The sequence below is a fragment of the Labrus mixtus genome, chromosome 16 (genome assembly GCF_963584025.1).
Source record: "Labrus mixtus chromosome 16, fLabMix1.1, whole genome shotgun sequence".
Taxonomy (NCBI): Eukaryota; Metazoa; Chordata; class Actinopteri; order Labriformes; family Labridae; genus Labrus; species Labrus mixtus.
Window position 1 is genome coordinate 1,411,523 of NC_083627.1, and position 20,107 is coordinate 1,431,629.

General features: G+C 43.0%; 3 protein-coding genes and 2 long non-coding RNA genes across 9 annotated transcripts in view; 4 read left to right on the top strand and 1 right to left on the bottom strand.

Annotated features, from left to right (window-relative positions):
• LOC132991081 (major histocompatibility complex class I-related gene protein-like) overlaps positions 1–5,171 on the top strand; it is a 14,146-nt gene extending 8,975 nt beyond the window's left edge. For 2 of the 3 annotated variants that reach the window (XM_061059685.1, XM_061059687.1), the window contains 3 exons: positions 2,528–2,635; positions 3,151–3,294; positions 3,606–5,171. In XM_061059685.1, coding sequence (XP_060915668.1) covers positions 2,528–2,635; positions 3,151–3,278 — 236 coding nt within the window. In that variant the 3' untranslated portion in view covers positions 3,279–3,294; positions 3,606–5,171. The remainder of the gene's footprint in view (positions 1–2,527; positions 2,636–3,150; positions 3,295–3,605) is intronic. The other variant, XM_061059686.1, reaches the window with a different exon arrangement.
• A 4,174-nt stretch (positions 5,172–9,345) lies between these two features.
• The window catches only part of LOC132991143 (uncharacterized), a 30,786-nt gene continuing 20,024 nt past the window's right edge, over positions 9,346–20,107 (top strand). Inside the window, exons 1-2 of the long non-coding RNA XR_009676144.1 lie at positions 9,346–9,609; positions 10,232–10,482. This is a non-coding gene — a long non-coding RNA (uncharacterized LOC132991143). The remainder of the gene's footprint in view (positions 9,610–10,231; positions 10,483–20,107) is intronic.
• Positions 11,114–12,561, bottom strand: LOC132991145 (uncharacterized). Of its 3 annotated transcripts, none has more exons than XR_009676146.1 (3): positions 12,456–12,561; positions 12,151–12,315; positions 11,114–11,249 (listed from the first exon to the last, which is right to left on the bottom strand). It is a non-coding gene; the product is annotated as an uncharacterized LOC132991145 (long non-coding RNA). The 3 variants fall into 3 exon arrangements; XR_009676148.1 differs by lacking the exon at positions 12,456–12,561 and adding an exon at positions 12,386–12,409 and having other exon boundaries at positions 12,151–12,312; XR_009676147.1 differs by lacking the exon at positions 12,456–12,561 and adding an exon at positions 12,359–12,384 and having other exon boundaries at positions 12,151–12,312.
• Positions 12,969–15,124, top strand: LOC132991084 (zinc finger protein with KRAB and SCAN domains 7-like). Its single transcript, XM_061059692.1, has 2 exons — positions 12,969–13,265; positions 14,101–15,124. The coding sequence occupies exons 1-2, from the start codon at positions 12,995–12,997 to the stop codon at positions 14,967–14,969; spliced, it is 1,140 nt and encodes a 379-aa protein (XP_060915675.1). The 5' UTR covers positions 12,969–12,994; the 3' UTR covers positions 14,970–15,124.
• Positions 17,507–20,001, top strand: LOC132991103 (zinc finger and SCAN domain-containing protein 12-like). Its single transcript, XM_061059719.1, has 2 exons — positions 17,507–17,732; positions 19,344–20,001. The coding sequence occupies exons 1-2, from the start codon at positions 17,534–17,536 to the stop codon at positions 19,991–19,993; spliced, it is 849 nt and encodes a 282-aa protein (XP_060915702.1). The 5' UTR covers positions 17,507–17,533; the 3' UTR covers positions 19,994–20,001.

Sequence of the window (20,107 nt, forward strand, 5' to 3'; positions counted from 1 at the left end):
CTGCAGGCACAGGGTCTTTGTTTTACGCAGCGCCACCGTCAGGCCGGGGGTGACGCTGCTGCTGATATCCAGCTTGGCCCTGTGAATCAATGGCTCTCTCAACAACCAGTACAGAGAGTCAGACTTTGGGCACCTTTTACAGTTAAAAAGGGCCCAAGACTTAAAAACACCCTGATAAAACGGAGGCAGCCCACTTAATTTTAAAAGTTTAGAATCAATTAAAAACAGAGCAGCATCCAGCCCCAGGAAATCTGCACGTCTGAGAATGCAGCTGGCCACATCTCTCCACACTAGATCAGCCGGACCTGTCAGATATTTTTATAAAAACTGTAAGGTGAAACTACAACCAGCAGATGAAGTCTCCGCTGCGGCCTCAGGCCGCGGGGCAGGGGCCTCCCGCCGCTCCGCTGCAACCGGCGGAGCAGCGGAAAGCCCCGCCACAGGGCCGGGCATCACCCCACGGCCAGGCGGAGCCGGATCCCCTTGACTCGGACAGGCCTTCACGGTGTGTCCCTCCTCACCACAACCGAAACATTTCATAGCCGACGAGGTGGCAAATATCACGTAGTCATAATCATCTACTTTAACATGGAAGCGGAGGTTGAGGTCCGCATCCCGATTGTTAAGTATCATAAACAGTTGTCTACGGTGAGACACTACGTGTTTCAGCAGATCTACATCCAGACAGAATCTTTTTTATGGGTGACACCACCTTCCCATGTCTGGAGAGCTCTCTGCTAAGAAACTCGTCGGTTATGAACGGAGGGACGTTTGACAGGATGACTCTGGTGGAAGGCTGTGTCAGCGGAGTCACCTGAACAAACATTTCTTTCACCGTGATGCCTGTCTCAACGACTCGGTTCACCTTCTCCACCTGATCCAGGAAGATGACCACGGCGCTGTTCATCCGAGCGGCCGACCTCACGCTGCCGTGCCCGACCTTCTCTCCCACAGCAAGCCCAATCTCCTCCACGCTGCACGGAAAGCTGGCATTGATTTTAATGCCAGCTTTCTCGTGAGGTGGCTGAAGGTGACTCCATTTACCATGGCGTCTGAAGACGCCGACCGGCGAGACACCGGCAGGAGAGAAAAAGAAAAAACACAAACACACACTAACAATAAACTTAAAGTGAAACTACAACCAATAAACTACATTAAATTAAATCAAATTACTGAAGAAAAAAACCATTAAACACACTCGCTCAGCGTCTCACTCCACAACACTCACTCCCAGCATGCACCAGAGAGAGAGAGAGAGAGAGACAGAGAGAGAGAGAGAGAGAGAGAGAGAGAGAGAGAGAGACAGAGAGAGAGAGAGAGAGGGAGAAATAGAGAGAGAGGGAGAGAGAGAGACAGAGAGAGAGAGAGACAGAGAGAGGAAGAGAGAGAGAGAGAGAGAGAGAGAGAGACAGAGAGAGAGAGGGAGAGAGATAAAGCTGCAGGCTGGAATAGTGCAGATTTACTTCAACTCTCCAGTCCACATGTTTATTAAAGTATTCAAATGAAAGCACTCATCATTGTGTCAACATGTGTCTGATGAACACTGAAAGAGATTTGAAAAAGACACAAAAAAGGACCAAAAGATTAGATCATAATCATAAAGCTGTGCAGAAAAGGTCCAAAGTGGAGCATAAATAATGATCAGAATGCAGGAAAAGAAATGTCTGATGCTTACATTTTTCTGAGGGAGACCCCAAGACGCAGTTTTCACTTAAAAGTTAAAAAGAAAAAAGAAAAAAGAATCATGTGAGAGAATCAGATCTCAGTGAGAAAAATCATGATTCACATGTTAGCATCTCTTTTTCATTTACAGCCACATCATTTCATTTCAGTTTCTCTTTAGATTTTATTTTTTAGTGTTTTCAGTTTTTAAATCCATCAAGAAAACGATTGAATCAAACACAGTTAGAGTGCTGTTGTTGAAGAAAAGTCAAACATGTATATTTTGAGAGATTAAAGGCACTGTGTTGACTTCTCAAAGTTAAAGTTTTAAAGGAAGAATGTGTGACATGTTACACATAAATATATGAGAAATCCAGTCTATCCTGTGTGAATGTCTCTCTGAGTGTGGAGGAGGCGTGGCCAAACAGCAGTTTGTTTTGGTTTGCTCAAGGGCGACATCTACTGGATCAAAAAGTCACTCATTCTTCCTTTAGTTGAAGAGAAGATCAAGTTGATGAATTACTGGATGTATAAATATATCTGTCAGTAAATCATTCACGGTGAGCTTTCTTTTCCTCGTTCAGTCAAAATGAGTTTGAATCCGTTTGTCAAAATCTCTCATAGAGCGAAACATCAACATATAAAGAAATCAGCATTCAGATAAAGGACGACAACACGACTGGAAGATGAATCAAACATAGATACAGGATTTATTTACAGACAAGTGGAGATTCAAATGAAGAGCAGCAGGACAAACAGTGTTTATTTACAGGATGATGATTGTCTGCTTGGCACATGTTCTCCTCCTCTAACCTGCTTCATCTGCACAGGTTGTAACTGTGGTTTGTTGATTTGTGCTCAACAGTGAATCCCATGAACCCCGTCATCCCCATCACCATCATCGCCATCATCGCTGCACTCGTTCTTCTCGGCCTCGCTGTCATTGGATACAAGAAATACAGAGGCAGAAAATGTAAGAGACACAAACTTTGTTCTTTTTGGTGTTTTAAGTTTTTAAATGTTATTCTTTGAGTTGCAGCTTTTATTAAAGGTGCACTTTATAGATTTGGTAGAGAAATGTGGAAGTTGAAGAAATGTACAGATTCTGTGGTATATGTTCATAACTCTATACACAAACTGTCCTCAGAGGAACAATGTTTGAAGATAAAATGCTCTGAGAGAAGTTATGGTGGGGGGCTTCAACAGTGACACTGTAACTCTCCTGGTAGCTTTTTAGCTCCAAACAGAGTTCCAGGGACCCATTTTTCCTTTGAGTAAAGTTTGTGTATTCAGTTCAGGAAATATAACAGAGAATTGTTTCACTTCTCCAACTTCCAACTTTCAGTACCAAATCTACATATTGCACCTTTAAGACTTTAATACCTGTTGTATCAAAATCTGTTTCAAACAGTCAGGAAGTTTTCCAGCTGTGTCGTATTTTACGACTTTTAAGGGCGTTTTCACATCAGGCATGATTGTTTTGTACAGTACCCGAGCAGGATTATCCTCCCCTCCCCTCTCCCCCGATGGTCCCCACATTAGTAACATTGTTCTGTGTATCGCGGTCCACTTCCTTGTTTGAGCACGGACCAAGCGGACTCGGGCACGGTACCTGAGTACAGTACGAGTACGGTATGTTTGTGTTCACACTGATCAAATGAACCGGACTTTAGGGTCCAGTGTACTCGGATCTGGACTTAGATCCGGGCCTGGGTCCCTGGTGTGAAACCCCCCTAAGAAAGAGAGATGAATTTAATATTGTTTGTTTGATGTTTTTATTTATTTATTTAATTTTAGTACACGAGACAAAGTGAGCTGTGTGCTTAAGTCAAGATACATGTGTCAGTTGAAGGTTTAAATCCTGGAGTTAAGTTACTAGAAGACGGGAAGAAATGATATTCTGGTGAGAACTAAAACGACCCGTCTTTGTTTTTGTATTTCAGCTACATGTGAAACGTCTTCTGAAAACAGCTCTGAGCTCGCTGAGAAACTGAATCCAGAGCCTACATGATGAACACACCACCCTGCACCCTGTGAGTTTCTCTCTACGGGACGTGGACCATTCTCACTGTTAAAAACGCCACTTTAAACGCCGTGTTAAAGAAGCTTCTTTGTTAAACTTGTGTGAGGTTGAAATGAGTGTAAATATGTAGCTTTGTAGAGCTGATCTCTCCAAACACTGATGTGTTCAATGATTGTTCGATTTGACCGTCTTCATCACTGCAGGTTTCTTGAAACATTTTGCTCGGGAACAATCAGTGTGAAGGTCGTCTGTGTGTGTTACTGGAGTCCACCTCTCTCACGCTGCAGTCACCGTAACTCTCTGCAAGATGAGCTAGAATAAAAACAGACTAATGGAGTTTCATCTCAGTGGTGAACTGTCTTAAATTTGTACCAAACACAGATAATAATTCAATCTGGTTCCTTCCACATCTTTAAAAGGCCTCCCTATGGTCACACACGTGAAATAAAATCATCAGTTCAAGATTCATCTTCCAGTTGTGTAAATAGTCTGCTTGTACATTTTATGTACATTTTGTTTTTATTACTAACAAACCAAAGCAAATAATAATTCTTGTCTTTGAGTTTTTTTAACGGATAAGGAGAATGTTATTTTGTTATAATATCCCTCTTTTGATTTATTTTGAAACATTTTTATTAGAGATGTCAAACGATGACAATTTTAAATCACGATTAATTTCTAAATTTAAATAGTTAATCATGATTAATCACATTTTTAATTTGCACGTTTGAAATAAATTGTTGGGCTTTTATTTTGAAGTTTTGTACTGTCTTAAGCTGAGAGTACTTTACCTGCTGTTTGAATTTAGCCCTGCTTTTATTTTGAAATAGAGTAAGGAGCTTCCTGTAGATGGAAGGTTAGGACATGAAGGTCAATGTGTGATGTCATAAGGTCAATGTGTGATGTCATAAGGTCAGTGTGTGATGTCATAAGGTCAGTGTGTGATGTCATAAGGTCAGTGTGTGATGTCATAAGGTCAATGTGTGATGTCATAAGGTCAGTGTGTGATGTCATAAGGTCAATGTGTGATGTCATAAGGTGGATATTACTGTCTGAGAGTTTGTTAAAGTGAAATGAGACATTCAAAGATGCAGCAGTGTCCTTCTTTTACATCACTGAGACTACAGGGAGACACTGAGGACCACTATCTACGGAGAGCCTGAAGGGACAAAATAACATGAGATTAATCGTGATGAACTCGTTCATGCTGACAGCTCTAATTATTGTGTTTTATTTTGATCAGAGATCCTAAAATGTTTGTGGGAGGTTTGAAGCTTCTCAGCTATCCAGTTGAAATCTTGTATATAATTCCTGCTCGTGTTCAGGAACGAGGGATGTTTTCTCTTTGAGTTTTGTGAATAGAAGTGGAAGATGAATTCTCAGAATCACTTCCTGTGTTGGGTTAAGTTAACTAGTGGTGTTGAGCTGCTGTTTCATACCTTTGTACTGTAAATGATCTGTTCAATAAAGTCCCTCATACTCCAAATGTCTGTGTGTTTCTTCACTTCAACATTCATGGAAACACTTACACAGCTGTAGCTACCATTGTGGGAACATTTAGTTTGATTACAATAAACTTTATGATCTTTACTTTGTTGATCTTATATGATGATATAATGATGACCCCACGGACATCAATAATTATAGACCTATCTCAATTATTAATAGCATTGCAAAAATATTTGAAAAACTCATCTTTAATCAATTATCTAAATATCTTAATGATCACAACTTATTATCAACACACCAATCTGGTTTTAGACCAAACCACTCGACCACCACTGCTCTACTAAAATTCACCAATGACATACAGTCAACATCTGACAGCAATATGTCTACAGGTGCTATATTTATTGACCTTGCTAAAGCATTTGACATGGTTGATCACTATCTCCTTTTAGATAAACTAAATGCTATTGGTCTCTCTACTGACTCTTTGTTGTTTTTCAACTCTTTTCTTCATTATAGAAGTCAGTGTGTTTTTTTTCAGGGCAGCCAGTCAGACTTCAAGATTATTGATAAAGGTGTGCCACAAGGTTCATCTTTAGGTCCTCTATTATTCTCCATCTTCATCAATGACCTCTCACCAGTCTGTTCTGACTGTCAAATTAATTTATATGCAGATGACACTGTAATATACTCCTCCAGTTCAGACATTTCACAAATTCAATACTCAATACAATCTGATTTTAATCTAGTCCAAAAATGGTTCTCTGTCAATAAACTTCTTCTGAATAAGAAAAAATCATATTTTATGTTGTTCTGCACTCGACCAGATTCTTTGCCCTTAACAAAAAACTGGCATATTAATTTCCTGGATGGAACAGCATTAGAAAAAGTAGATGAATTTAAATATTTGGGCCTTTGGCTAGATTCCCAGTTATCTTTCAAACCTCATATCAACTCAATTTCTAAAAAAATATATGGTCTTCTAAAATCACTGTTGAATGTTTTTCACTGCAAGTCTGGAGAAGAATCGTGACACAATTGGTGCTGCCAATCCTTGATTATGCTGATGTTATCTATGGGAACACCTCAGAGACAAATCTTCAACCTCTCACTATCTTATATAACAGTCTCTGTAGATTTGTTCTGAGGTGTCCATATAGGACCCATCACTGCCTAATGTATGAGTCCTTGAATTGACTGGCTCCCAAGTCCAGAAGGACATTTCATTGGTCGCTATTTACTTTTAAATGTATCTATTTTAATTTTCCTCCGTATTTGAAACAATTTCTAATCCCTTTCAGTTCACAGTATAGCCTAAGGCATACTGATCATCTATTTTTCCTCAAATCAAGAATCAGGAAAGAAATTGGTCGCCGTGCATTTAAATTTAAAGCTCCATCAGACTGGAATAACCTACCTCGCTCACTTAGATCTATCACCTCTTTCCATATCTTTAAATCATCTCTACTTACTCATTGTCAAACGTCCTGCTCTTGCTTTTGATTTTCTTTCTCTGTTGGACTTAGTTTGTCTGGACTTGCTCTCCTCTTGCTTGCGCTCGTGTACCTCATATCTACATGTATGTACTGTTCTGTACCTTGTGCCTTAATGTTGTGAAAACTATGTGTATAAGTACTGTATAGTGTGTACGCATTTATATATGCAGAGGTGTTCCTTTCTTTTTCTCTTTTTATTATTATTATTATTATTATTATTATAGATATATATATATTTTTTTTCCCCTCTTCAGATTTTTTCTGATTGTGTAATATTGGCTGGTTGGTGGGTGGCTAGGCTTGGGGGAGCATTAAGTGTGAGTGAATGTGAGTGTGTGTGTGTTTGTGGTGTGGGTGTCTCTGTGTTTAAATGTTTGGTATTATGTTTTGGATTTACCTTTTATTTAGATTTTGTATTATGATGATTAATTTATGTTTTGTAAGGACCCCCTTGAAAATGAGATGATGCATCTCAAGGGGCTATCCTTGAAATAAATTACAAATTATAGACGGATTATTCACATGTTCTGAAACGTCTGAACAAAGATATTTAAATTAGCCGCTCAGTTCAGTAACATCTACATTGTGATGATATAAAAACATTTGTTGGAGCCAGTTTGATGTGTGCTAAGTTTGGTGATTATTGCTGCTGCTACGTCACCTTTGCACCTGGGCATCATGGGTAATCAGCCACACGCAGCTAGAAAGGGGAGTCACAGGTGAACAGGTGCAGAGAATCAGAATTCAGGTGTGTGTTTGTTTCTAACCCTGTGTGGTTGTGTGAACATGTTTTAGGTTCCTGTCATGTTTGGTGTTTTGATTGTTTCCATACTCACCAGCTTGTTTTCAATCCGTGCATTTCTCCGACCTTTTGTAGACGATTTTAAGACGACTGATTAATAATTCAGAGTTTGTGGAGGAGACGTTCGATCAAAGAAGTCGTAAAAAACGATCACTAAAAGTAATGAGTGTGAGTGAATGTCTTTAAAATGCTGAACCAGTGAACCTCCAGCTGGTGTGAACATTCAAACACATGGATCCAAGAACCATTTAACCCTTTATTGGCTACGAGCACAAGGTGGAAGGATGGACGGATGATCACTGTTCAATAAATAAAGGGAAATCATTACGCTGCCACATGAACTTCAGGATAAATGGTAAATGGACTTGAGCTTGTATATTTCTTTTCTAGTCTTCTGACGACTCAGAGGGCTTTTACAACACGTGTCACACCTACACATTCACACACTGATGGTAGAGGCTGCTGAGTAAAGAGTCCATCACAAGTAACTGATCACATTCATACCCCACCGATGAAGCAGTGGGAGCAACTTGGGGTTAAGTGTCTTACCCAAGGACACATCGCACATGTAGCTGCAGGAGCTGGGGATCGAACCCCCGACCTTTCCGTTAGGACACAACCGACTGTGAAGCAGAGTCCGAAGCAAGTCTGTTTAAATCTAGAGATATACTACGTTTTTATTTTCTGTACGTGTTTATACGTTTATTTAATTCATCGACCAAACAACACAATGAAATACAAACATCAAATCTTGGATGAAAAGGAGCAGAAAGGAGAATCACCTCTTATAATCTTTCACATGACATGAATTAACATGATTCAAATAAAATAAAGTACAATGGCAGGCCCACACGTCCACTAGAAGGAAACAATACAAAACTAAATATTGTTCTTACACCTCGTACTCTTGAATAGACCTGTTTTATAGGCCGACTGTTTTGATAACCTTACATGAAGGCTTCTGTTATCTAAATTAAAACTACTATACATTAATGTGTATTTAATTGATGATTTGTTCTCTTTCACTCTTTATTGGTTTGATGTCATTTCTGGTTTCTGGGGCTTTTTTTGTTTAATGAATCCATTCAAACGTATTTACATTTTTTAATCATTTTGGGGCTTTTTGTGCCTTTACTGTAGAGATATGACAGTGGATAGAGTCGGAAATCAGGGAGAGAGAGAGTGGGGAAAGACATGCGTGAAAGGAGCGACAGGTCGGATCCGAATCTGGGCCGCCCGCTTGGAGGACCACAGCCGCCATGGCCGCGCGCCACCAGCACCCCCATTCAAACGTATTTTGACAGATTTTTGTACAAACGAGTCTCAGTAACAAGCCCACTCAGTCTCTCAGCTGTCATAATGGTTAGAAAACAAAGAGGTGGAGCCAATCGCAGAAACCAAAAATATGTAATCAAACATAAAGTCCAACAAAATCCAAAAGGGGGGAAAACAATGAGGAACGACATGGAGCCACGAGGAAGAAAAACACGGTTGACAACTGACAAACTGATATCTGACATGGAGAGAATCTGACAATGAACTGACAACAAGAGGAAAGGAACACTTCACTTTATTTTCAGGAGCGGGGGAGGGGGTCTATTTGGATACTGAACAGGACTCATTCATCCTTACCACACTGCTTTTTTTTACCGATGTTAATATGTGTAAATATTATTAACATCTATGCATGAACTCACATTGAGACTCTATCTGTACCCTGCTGCTGCTTTCATTTTCTCTCTTAATTGTTGGCCATTTGTCTTTCGGGATTTTTTTGTTTTTGGAACATAGTTAACGACCCCCCTGCCAGTGTCTCACGACCTCCCACGGGGTCCCGACCCCCGCTTTGAGAACCACTGCTTTAGTCAGCAGAACTGCTCCATTTTTCAACACCGGATGTAGCCGCTTGGTATAACCATAGACTGTAAATATTACTGGACGAACCCTGAGCCGTCTGTTACATAGGCAGCAAATGAGTCCAATCGACGGCCGCATCCATATTGGATTTGCAGTCTCAACCTAACTTCGGATCAACCTAGCTACAGCATTAAGGCGGGACCGGCGGGACTTAACTCCGCCCATTCAGCGCGACGTTAGCAGTCCACTTCACAGCATAGCTAACGGCTAGGCTGCTATCATCCCCTATTCCTGCTCGTCCTGAGAAAACTCTATAAACAGTAAGTTAACATTTAACTTTTCTACAACACAGTTAAAACTAATTATATTCAACCCAAATATTTAATTAAAGTCTTAAAACTACACTTTTTTAAATATGTACAACTATGGTTATTAGTTATTTGTCAGAGCAGTTACTAGACTTTGTCAGTGTTAGTAAAGTTTTATCCATAAACTGTAAATAAATATGTTTATCTGCATAAACATATCTGAATGAAAACATCCAGAAGAAATCAATATTACAAAACATACAGTTCATGTTACTGTTCTGACAAAAAGAGGAATGTCTGTGTTTTATATTTACTGATGTCAACAGCGATGTGGGTGAACATGACAATTGAAAAATAATGATTTAGTATTTATTATAAGACATTTGTTTTCTATAGAACCCCGTGAAGTCATGGAGTCTGTGGACAGTGTCAGCTTCACACCAAAAACTTTAAGTATTAGAAATAATAGTGTTTAACACTGGCATGTATTATTATTATTGCAGCTACCTTGTTCAATATTATTCCTGCAGATGTGGCTAATAACAAAAAAACAGCCTGAGCTGTCACATGTAGTTAACTGTACATTTTGTCTTGTCTGAGGCATTAATTGAACACCTTTGTATTTCTCCTATAGACACAGTGTGGATTATTGGTGACTTGTCCGTCGAGGTGCCCAGAGAGCTGCAGAGACAGAGGAAGAAACCTGAGCCTCAACATCTGTATGTGTTGGTTCTTCTGGGGTGGACTTCGGTTGCTTCTCTTCAACAGCTCGCTGTGAGGGAGGTCTCCCCCGGGTGGCCTGAGTGATGTCACCCACAGCCTGAGAGCTGAGGCGTGTTTTAAACCTCCTGACAAACCGTTACACCGCACCCGCCTGTCAAGCTGGTCAGCTACACGCCTTATTGTGAATAACTCTTATCCTTCATCAAATCAAACGACCCCCGTACAGTGTGTCGATCGAGAGCTAATCAGACCTATTTGTTTGTTTTGTACCAAGCTGTAAAAATGTTAATCTCTGCTGTAAAAACAGGCTTTTTGAATGTGGTTTTTCAGATTAAATAAATATTTCTATATAAATGCACTCCTTTGTCTCTACTTGTGAGTATACATTTCAGATTTGAATTGACAAGACTAAAATGTGCATTAATACTCAACTCAATAGCTAAGGGAAGGAAGTCTACTTTTACACAACTTTTTATTCTTTTGACATTTTTTTTCACCAAATACTAATGTAGTTCAAAATGTGTCCTTAAATACAGCCCCATTCTTAAATCAAGATACATGGAGAGTAAATAAGATCAATAACTTGTGAATAAAAACACAGTTAAATATTATTTAGAAATGTAGTCTTCCCAGATCAATATCACATAATATCAACTTCTCCCATTTAAACTGGACAAAGGGTTTTAAAATGGGAAGAAAATGGTTTGATTGCAATTTGTTTGGAGGAGATCTATTTTTATTTGAATAGCTGAAGCATGAATACAGTCTTCCAAGGTGCAAACCCTCCTCCTCCTGAAGCTCCTTCATGTACTGCCGTCTTATCTGCTGGCCATCTTCTCTCACCAGAACTTCGACTGTTGAAAAGTCATTCTGAAGAAGCTCGAGCATGTGACATGGATCCAGGAGAACATGGACTTTTAGTGAGGGGTCTTCAGGATGGCAAAGAAAGAGAGAAAATATCAGTTATTCATTAAATCATTGTTTTGTTCTCATCTATTTTTCTGTATTCATCTGTATAAGAGTACATTTATAAATTCAACAGTGTACTACCCAGACAACAAAGGTACAGTATTCAGGTAATCCACATCTATTCAAAGTTAAGATAAACTTTATTGTAATCATGCTGTTTTCAGCTCTCTCACTCACTTGCACAATGATATTCCACATCAAATTGTCTCAGATTTTGGAGGAAAGATTAAGCAATTTATTGTGGATAGTACTTCATCTTAACATGAAACAAATATAACCTGAATTATTTAAATCATTAACAGTCTCTGTGCTTTAGTACAGAACATACAGTAACTCATTTATTATTAACATGAGCTCAGTACATGGCTGTATTCTTCAAACTATTTCTTGTACTTATTGCTTTATATCTTATTTTCATTCCATATGTTATTTATATTTTATATTTCTACTGCTATATTCTTTATAAGAGCATCTGTAATGATTAAGAAATATATTAATAACCAGTTCTCTGAACTCATACAAAGTGATTATTTTTTTTATTTGGTAACAGTTTGTACAAATCTTAAGACACTACATCAACCATGTAACATTAATATCATCCTCTATAACCTACACAGCATATTAGGTTCAGTTCAGTTTATGTTACTGACGGATAATTACTACACACAGTTTGTTTTTTAATGTCCACATTTACGTGGAGTATAACATTCATCATAACGTCAGATAACCATATTTACAGTCTGTGGTTAACCACCGAGGTGAACCTTTAGCTTCTAACATCACACAAACTCATTATTTATCTTAACAACAAACATTTCTAAACCATTGGCAATATAAATATAACACTACTATATCACTTACCGAAGAAAACTGAAGCATCAACTTGTTGGATGGTCTGTTAACCGCACAGCAAGCCGTGTATGATGTCAGATATGTGTTAAACAAACTCTCCAAACGAAGTAAAAAAAGAGGAGAAATCAGAGGGATCAAGCTGTTAGCCTCCTGACCTCCTGACCTCCTGACCTGCTGCTGACCTCCTGACCTGCTGACCTCCTGACCTGCTGCTGACCTCCTGACCTCCTGACCTGCTGCTGACCTCCTGACCTGCTGACCTCCTGACCTGCTGCTGACCTCCTGACCTGCTGCTGACCTCCTCACCTGCTGACCTGCTGAACTGACAGATGCAGCGCGCAGAGCTGTCAATCAAATCTGCCACAACCCTTATATGGGCATAGCCGTTTTCCTTAATAGAATAAAATCCGATGAGTTATAAACTTCAATTTATCAGATATATCTCGTTTTTTTAACCAGGCTGTAAACATGTTAATTCATGTGGTAAAAACGGGCTTTTTTGGCACTTCCGGCGCTTCTGCAGCCAGCCTCAAGCGGAACCTCGAGGAACTGCAGTTTTTTGTACTTCCGCATTGGCTTAATTTTTCAACACCGGATGTTGTCGCTTGGTATAATGCGTTAACCCGGAACCAATGATGAGCACACGTTGTTTCTCCCCGGTCTGTATTCGAGACGGACCGCTGCCACTTTGTTTACTTTTTTTTACGCTGTGATCAGATACTGAGCTGTAAAATCAATTGAAAACGTGAATCTGTCGCTGTGTTCTTGGTTTTGATGACACCAGCTGACTGTTCTTCGTGTCACGGTGGATAAAAGTTGAAGTTACCGGAGGATTCACCGTTAAAGTCAAAACATGTCCGCGGAGCAGCAGATGTGCCCCCCGCCTTCCTCTCCGACCCCTCCCGGGACGCAGGAGGGTTTCCCGGGTGTGTCCCCTCACGTCAGGCCGCCGTCAGAGATGGACACCCTGCGGATGTTCGTTAACGAGCGGTTAACGGCGGCGGTGGAAGACATCCTGGAGGTGTTCGGGAAGACGGTGTCTCGGTACCGGGAGCAGATCGACCTCCAGCGGCGGCAGCTGGACAGCCTGAGGTCCGAGGAGGGCAGCTGGAAGCCGGAAGCAGGTGAGCCCGAGTCCCCGAAGAAGAAAGGTTTCTTATTTATTTAATGTCTTTAATGACATCTTTAACTCAACTGTTCAATATCTCATCATCTGTGATATATATATATATATATATATATATATGTATACACACACACATATATATATACATATATGTGTGTATATATATATATGTGTGCAGAACAACAACAAACTTCAACATATTCTGCTTTAAAGGTGACATATCCTCCTCCTCTTCTTCAGTTTAAATAAGTCTCAGAGCTCCTCTTCAACATGTCTGTGAAGTTTCTTGTTCTAAATCCACTCTGATCCTGTATTTGATCATGTCTATAAACCCCTCTATTTCAGCCCTGCTCAGAACAAGCTGTTTCTGTGTCTGTACCTTTAAATATGTAAATGAGCTGTGTCTGACCACGCCCCCTCTCTGGAAGGTCTTGGGTGTACTCGGTCTTTCTGGCTCCATGTCCTATTGTTTACGGTGAGAAGGCAGACTCAGAGGGCAGAACAAACACCTAGCTGTGGGAGTGTCACCCACCTGGGGGAGGGGCTACTGCCCTTTGTGATGTCATGAAGGGAAAATCTCCAAACGGCCTGTTTGAGCACACATTTTCTGAAAAGTGGAGCAGGCAGAAGACGGAGAGGATGGACTTTTCTCATCATTGGGGGGTTTGTAGACGGACTAGAGACACATGTTAGAGTTAGAGGAACATGGTGAAGAGGATTTTAAATATTTGATCCTTTAATGTTCTCATGAATCTCTCAGATGTCTGCAGACACTCTGCAGGTCTTTCAGTCGGTGAGTGATTGTGCTGAGTTCTCTTCTTGTTTCTCCTCAGCCCCTCTGGCCGCGTCGTCCTGGATCAAAACCTCCCCCGACGATCACATCCTGAGCGTCCAGCTGGAGCAGACAGACGCCGGCTCCTCGGCTGCTCGCATCAAAACAGAAGCGGGAGGCGAGGACTTTGCGGCGTCGGAACCGAACGGGGACTTGAATCCGGCCGGCGGTTCAGAGGGAGCGAGTGAAGGTCGACTCCTCACCGACTGCTCCGACACTGAAGACAGCGGAGACTACTGCAGAGATCCAGATCCAGCGACTTTCTGGAGACCGGACGAGGAGAGAGAAGCAGAAGGTCAAAGTTCATCCTGGAGCAGCAGAGACAACGGCTCCTCCGATCCGTCCCGTCGGCCCGTACCGGCGTTCAGCTGCAAAGTGTGCGGCGAGTCCTACCAGAGGGTCAGCCATCTTCTCACGCACGCCACGGCCCACCCGACAGACTGCGGCCTGTGCGGGACACACCTGGAGCACGCGGCGAGCCTGAAGCCGCACCTCCGGGCGCACAGGACGTCGTCGTTCTGCTGCAGCGTCTGCGGCCAGAGCTTCACGCTGCGCGGGAACCTGAGGATCCACATGATGATCCACTCCGGCGAGCGCCCGTACGCCTGCAGCGTCTGCGGGAAGAGCTTCGGGCGGCGGGCCACGCTGGTCAGGCACGTGCGCAGCCACACGGGCGAGAAGCCGTTCATCTGCACGTTCTGCGGCCACGGCTTCGTGGAGAAGGGCAACCTGACGGTGCACCTGAGGACGCACACGGGCGAGAGGCCGTACTGGTGCTCCAACTGCGACAGACGCTTCAGTCAGCTGTCGTCGTTCCACAAACACCCCTGTCAGAGGAGAGCCATGACCTCGGACTGCTCGTTCACATGAGTCCCCCCTCAGGACCACCAGGGGCCCCGCTTGAGAAAGAACAACAGACTCTCACTCTGAGCTCTGACCCCTCAGGACCACCAGGGGCCCCGCTTGAGAAAGAACAACAGACTCTCACTCTGAGCTCTGACCCCTCAGGAGGGGAACTCTCAGGGGGCGTTGGAATTGTCCGTCCTCTCTCCTTTCACTCTCCACTTCACCTTTAACCCCGGAAGCATTTAAGTGGCGGCCGTGATAAGAGCCTTTTGAATTCTCTAAAAGTTAAGGAAAGGTGGGTCAGTGCTTCCTTTATAACCTCCTTTAGGATACACTGGACCATCCTTTAGGAAAGGAGATGAGATATGACGCCCCACAACATTTAAAGCGAGTCGCTCATCCGACCGTTCACGAACATTAACAATGATCGTAAAGTGACACAGATCATGAAAGAGATAAAAAGATAAAAGACATTTTTATCAGATGATGTTTTATTCAACATATTTCATTCTCTTAAGAATGTTTTGTGCTGCTGTACATTTATATGTTTAAAACATTATGTGTTATATCTTACATTAATGTAACAATTCATTTCATGTTTATGTTGATGTTGATTTCTGAGTGGACAGGAAGCTGATGGTTTCACTTTTCTTACTTGTAGTCTGGTGGTCTATATTTCTTTTATTTCAATCCCAACCTCGTGGTGATCAGGATTATTTCACCGGTAAGAAGGCACAGGGGAAAGTTTTTTAGATGCGCTTTTTGTAGTCCATTTTCTGAACATTGTAGTTTCAACACGGCAGACCCGCGTCATTAACCTCCGCTGGCCCGTCGCATTTAATGACGTGGCCTAGTGGAAATGTGGTCGGATTGTCAGAGCAACGAGATCGCCTTTCCCTAAGTCCTTTATGAAGTCTCCTAACATCTTTCCTTAACCTCATGACGTTTTCCCCGGGGTTAAAGGTGAAGAGGAGAGTGAAAGGAGATAGGAGGGACAATTCCAACGCACCCCCAGTTTCCTGTTCCAGATCAGCTGATTTGAGTTTTTTTAAATCTACTCGGAGTAAGTCCACTCGGCGATAAAAAGCCAACATTAATGGAGCGCCGATTCTACGATTCACCATGGCAACAGGTGACAAAAAAAGAGCTCTTTGTACTTTAACCCTCTGGAAATATAGATCCTCATGTAGACACACGGCGACTAGATAGATAGATAGATACTTTATTGATCCTGAGGGAAATTCAAAGCATCCAGTAGCAGGTTACAAAGACATACATGACATGAAACATTTGTTACAAATTAAACCACAAAACAGACGCCCCCCCCCCCCCCCCCCCCATACATATATATTAACCTGAAAGAATCCCTCTAGATGAATCAAACTTAAACTGTGCAATTAAAAAATAGATTTATAAAGAAATGAACACTGCAGCAGCAGGAGGAGGAGGAGCTGCTGCTGCTCGAGTCATCATGGAGTCTATTCAGTTAATATTGGATCAGATTTATAATATTACAGGTCAAAACTGGTGGAATGGTATTAGACCTCAAATGTATTTTCATTAAGATTTAAATCCAGCGACTTTAAAGCAGCTCAAAATGAAATATAAGATCAAACCAGGCTCATGGTGACGCCTTATTTTGACTAATTAAACAAAGTCAACTTCAGTCAGTGTCTTTAAAGTACCGAGCGCCACACCCAAAGTACCCTGGCTGAGTCCGGTCTACTTCTTGGTTCCAGTACCCAGAATTAGTGAACCGCTGTTTTCTTTGTTTAAATTACGAGCTGACCGGTTTGTGCGAGCGTCTTGATCCAGAATGTGACGCTGAACTGGGCCAGGTGGACTTTTAAAGATTTAAAAGAACTCTGAACATTTGTTTTCATGACCTTTGACCTCGTGTGAGTGAAGATGGTTTCAAGACGTCTGTAACGGCGGGTGAACATTTGAATAATACATTTTGTTCATAAAGGACGCCTCCATGCTGCTGCTCATTAGTGAAGGTGAATGTTTCACACCTGAGAGAGAGTTCTCTTTAAATGGACGTGACTCACCTGTCCCTCCTGACTCCTATTTCATTGTTTTGTGACGACACACTCAGCAGGATATTAGTCATTACTGAAAGTCGGGGGGTCATTTCAGACACAAGCTTAGTTTTCACCTCTCACGCTGCTTTTTCTGTCCCTTCCTGCTTCAGGTGACACTTCAGAAAAATGTTGAATAAAAATAATCCTTGAAATGAAAGTCTGTTTTTGATTTTCCTGTTGGGACTGTCGAGCTGTGAAAATAAAAAGACTGCACCTGGTGGACGGATTTAGTTTGTGTTGAAGCAATTTTTCAGCAAAGTTTGAATTAATAATAAAAAAAATGTTTTAGAAAAGCTTAAAGTAAGTGATTATTTTTGTAAAGTTGTATTTAGACCTCCACTCCGGCAGATGGCGCTAATTTACCACAGTGGGAATCGCACTGAGCATGCGCAAACACAACAACCTGGAAGTGAAACTGGTAAACAACCTACCACGACGCTTTTGGAGAGCGAAGTCCTCCCGTTTTTAACTCTCTCTCTCTCCGCCGCTCACGGTTCCGTTAAAATGTCTAAGATCGAGATGTTGAGGCTGCTGATCAACCAGCGGCTCACCGAGGCCGCGGAGGAGATCTTCGGGGTGTTCGGGAGGACCATAGCCGAGTACGAGGACGAGATCTCCCGCTCCAGGCTGGAGATCGACCGCCAGCGCCGGCTGCTGGACCTCTCCAGGAAGCCGCAGATATCCGTGGAGTTCACCGGTACAGGTGAGTGATTAACGGGAGGAGTTCACCTGTACAGGTCAGTGTTTACCTGGAGGAGTTCACCTGTACAGGTCAGTGTTTACCTGGAGGAGTTCACCTGTACAGGTCAGTGTTTACCTGGAGGAGTTCACCTGTACAGGTCAGTGTTTACCTGGAGGAGTTCACCTGTACAGGTCAGTGTGTACCTGGAGGAGTTCACCTGTACAGGTCAGTGTTTACCTGGAGGAGTTCACCTGTACAGGTCAGTGTTTACCGGGAGGAGTTCACCTGTACAGGTCAGTGTTTACCTGGAGGAGTTCACCTGTACAGGTCAGTGTGTACCTGGAGGAGTTCACCTGTACAGGTCAGTGTTTACCTGGAGGAGTTCATCTGTACAGGTCAGTGTTTACCTGGAGGAGTTCACCTGTACAGGTCAGTGTTTACCTGGAGGAGTTCACCTGTACAGGTCAGTGTTTACCGGGAGGAGTTCACCTGTACAGGTACAATAAGCCGGCTCAGGTTAACTTAAATCTGTTACTCATGGACAATTCCAGTGTTTTGTTTTTTTATCACTAAAACTGTCAAATCAAAATCAGTTTTTGTGTTTTTCTTCATTTAAAACTGTTTTTACATTCTGAGAACAGAAAAATGTAAATAACTGACAGAGAAGGGCCAAAGACTCCCACACACACACACACACACACACACACACACACACACACAGACAGACACACAGACACACAGACACACAGACACACAGACACACACACACACACACACACACACACACACACACACACACACACAGAGAGACACACAGAGAGACACACACACACACACACACACACACACACACACAGACACACAGAGAGACACACACACACACACACACACACACAGACACACACACACAGAGAGACACACACAGACACACACACACACAGACACACACACACAGAGAGACACACACAGACACACACACACACAGAGACACACAGAGACACACACACACACACACACACACACAGACACAGACACAGACACACACACAGACACACACACACACAGACACACACACACACACACACAGACACACACAGACACACACAGACACACACAGACACACACACACACAGAGAGACACACACACACACACACACAGACACAGACACACACACACACACACACACACACACACACAGACACACACAGACACACACACACACACACACACACAGACACACACACACACACAGACACACACACAGACACAGACACACACAGACACACAGACACACACACAGAGACACACAGACACACACACAGACACACAGACACACACACACACACACACAGACACACACACAGAGACACACACACACACAGACACACACACACACACACACACACACACACACAGACACACACACAGAGACACACACACACACAGACACACACACACACACACACACACACACACACACAGACACACACACACACACACAGACACACACACACACACAGACACACACACACACACACAGACACACACACACACACACACACACACACACACACACACACATCATGTTCCTTCATGTCTTGACTTTAGTTCTCTTGTTTTGTTTTTTTCAGATCTCTCGGAGCAGCAGGACTGGACCTCCAGTCTGGACCTGGACGAGATGAAACCTCCTCACATCAAAGACGAGGAGGTGGACCAGGAGTACGAGGGGGAGGCGGTGGAGCGGGACGACGGGAAGTTCTTGTTATTCCAGAACACCGTTGAAGGAGACGAGGACGATAACGACCACATGACCTCCAACCTGTCCTGTCAGGACGCGGAGGACTGTGAGACGGACCCTCAGCAGGGCACCTCGGTCCCTCAGAGCTCCTCGGACCTCGACGATGAGGACACCTCCGCCGAAGCTTCGGGCGCCGACCCCCCGGGTAACGGTCAGCTGGACTGTTTTGAAGTGGAGCAGCCGCTGGCGGGGGCGCTGGACTCGTACATTTGCTCCATCTGCGGGCAGGCGTTCCCTCAGCGAGGCCTCTGGGCCAAACACGTGCAGGTGCACCGCAAGACGGAGTCCAAGGGGGACAAGTCGTTCACCTGCGACATCTGTGGAAAGAGACTCACCCGCTTCGACGGCTATCAGAAACACCTGAGGATCCACACGGGGGAGAAACCGTACGGCTGCCTCCAGTGTGGCCGAAGATTCAGCGACAACTCCAACTACAAACGACACATACGCACTCACATGGTGCAGAAAAGACAACAGAGCTGAGGGGGGGGGGGGGGGGGGCAGGTACTGAGGGGGCCGAGGGGGTGGACAGGTACTGAGGGTGATGAGGGGGGGGACAGGTACTGAGGATCAGGAGGGGGTGGACAGGTACTGAGG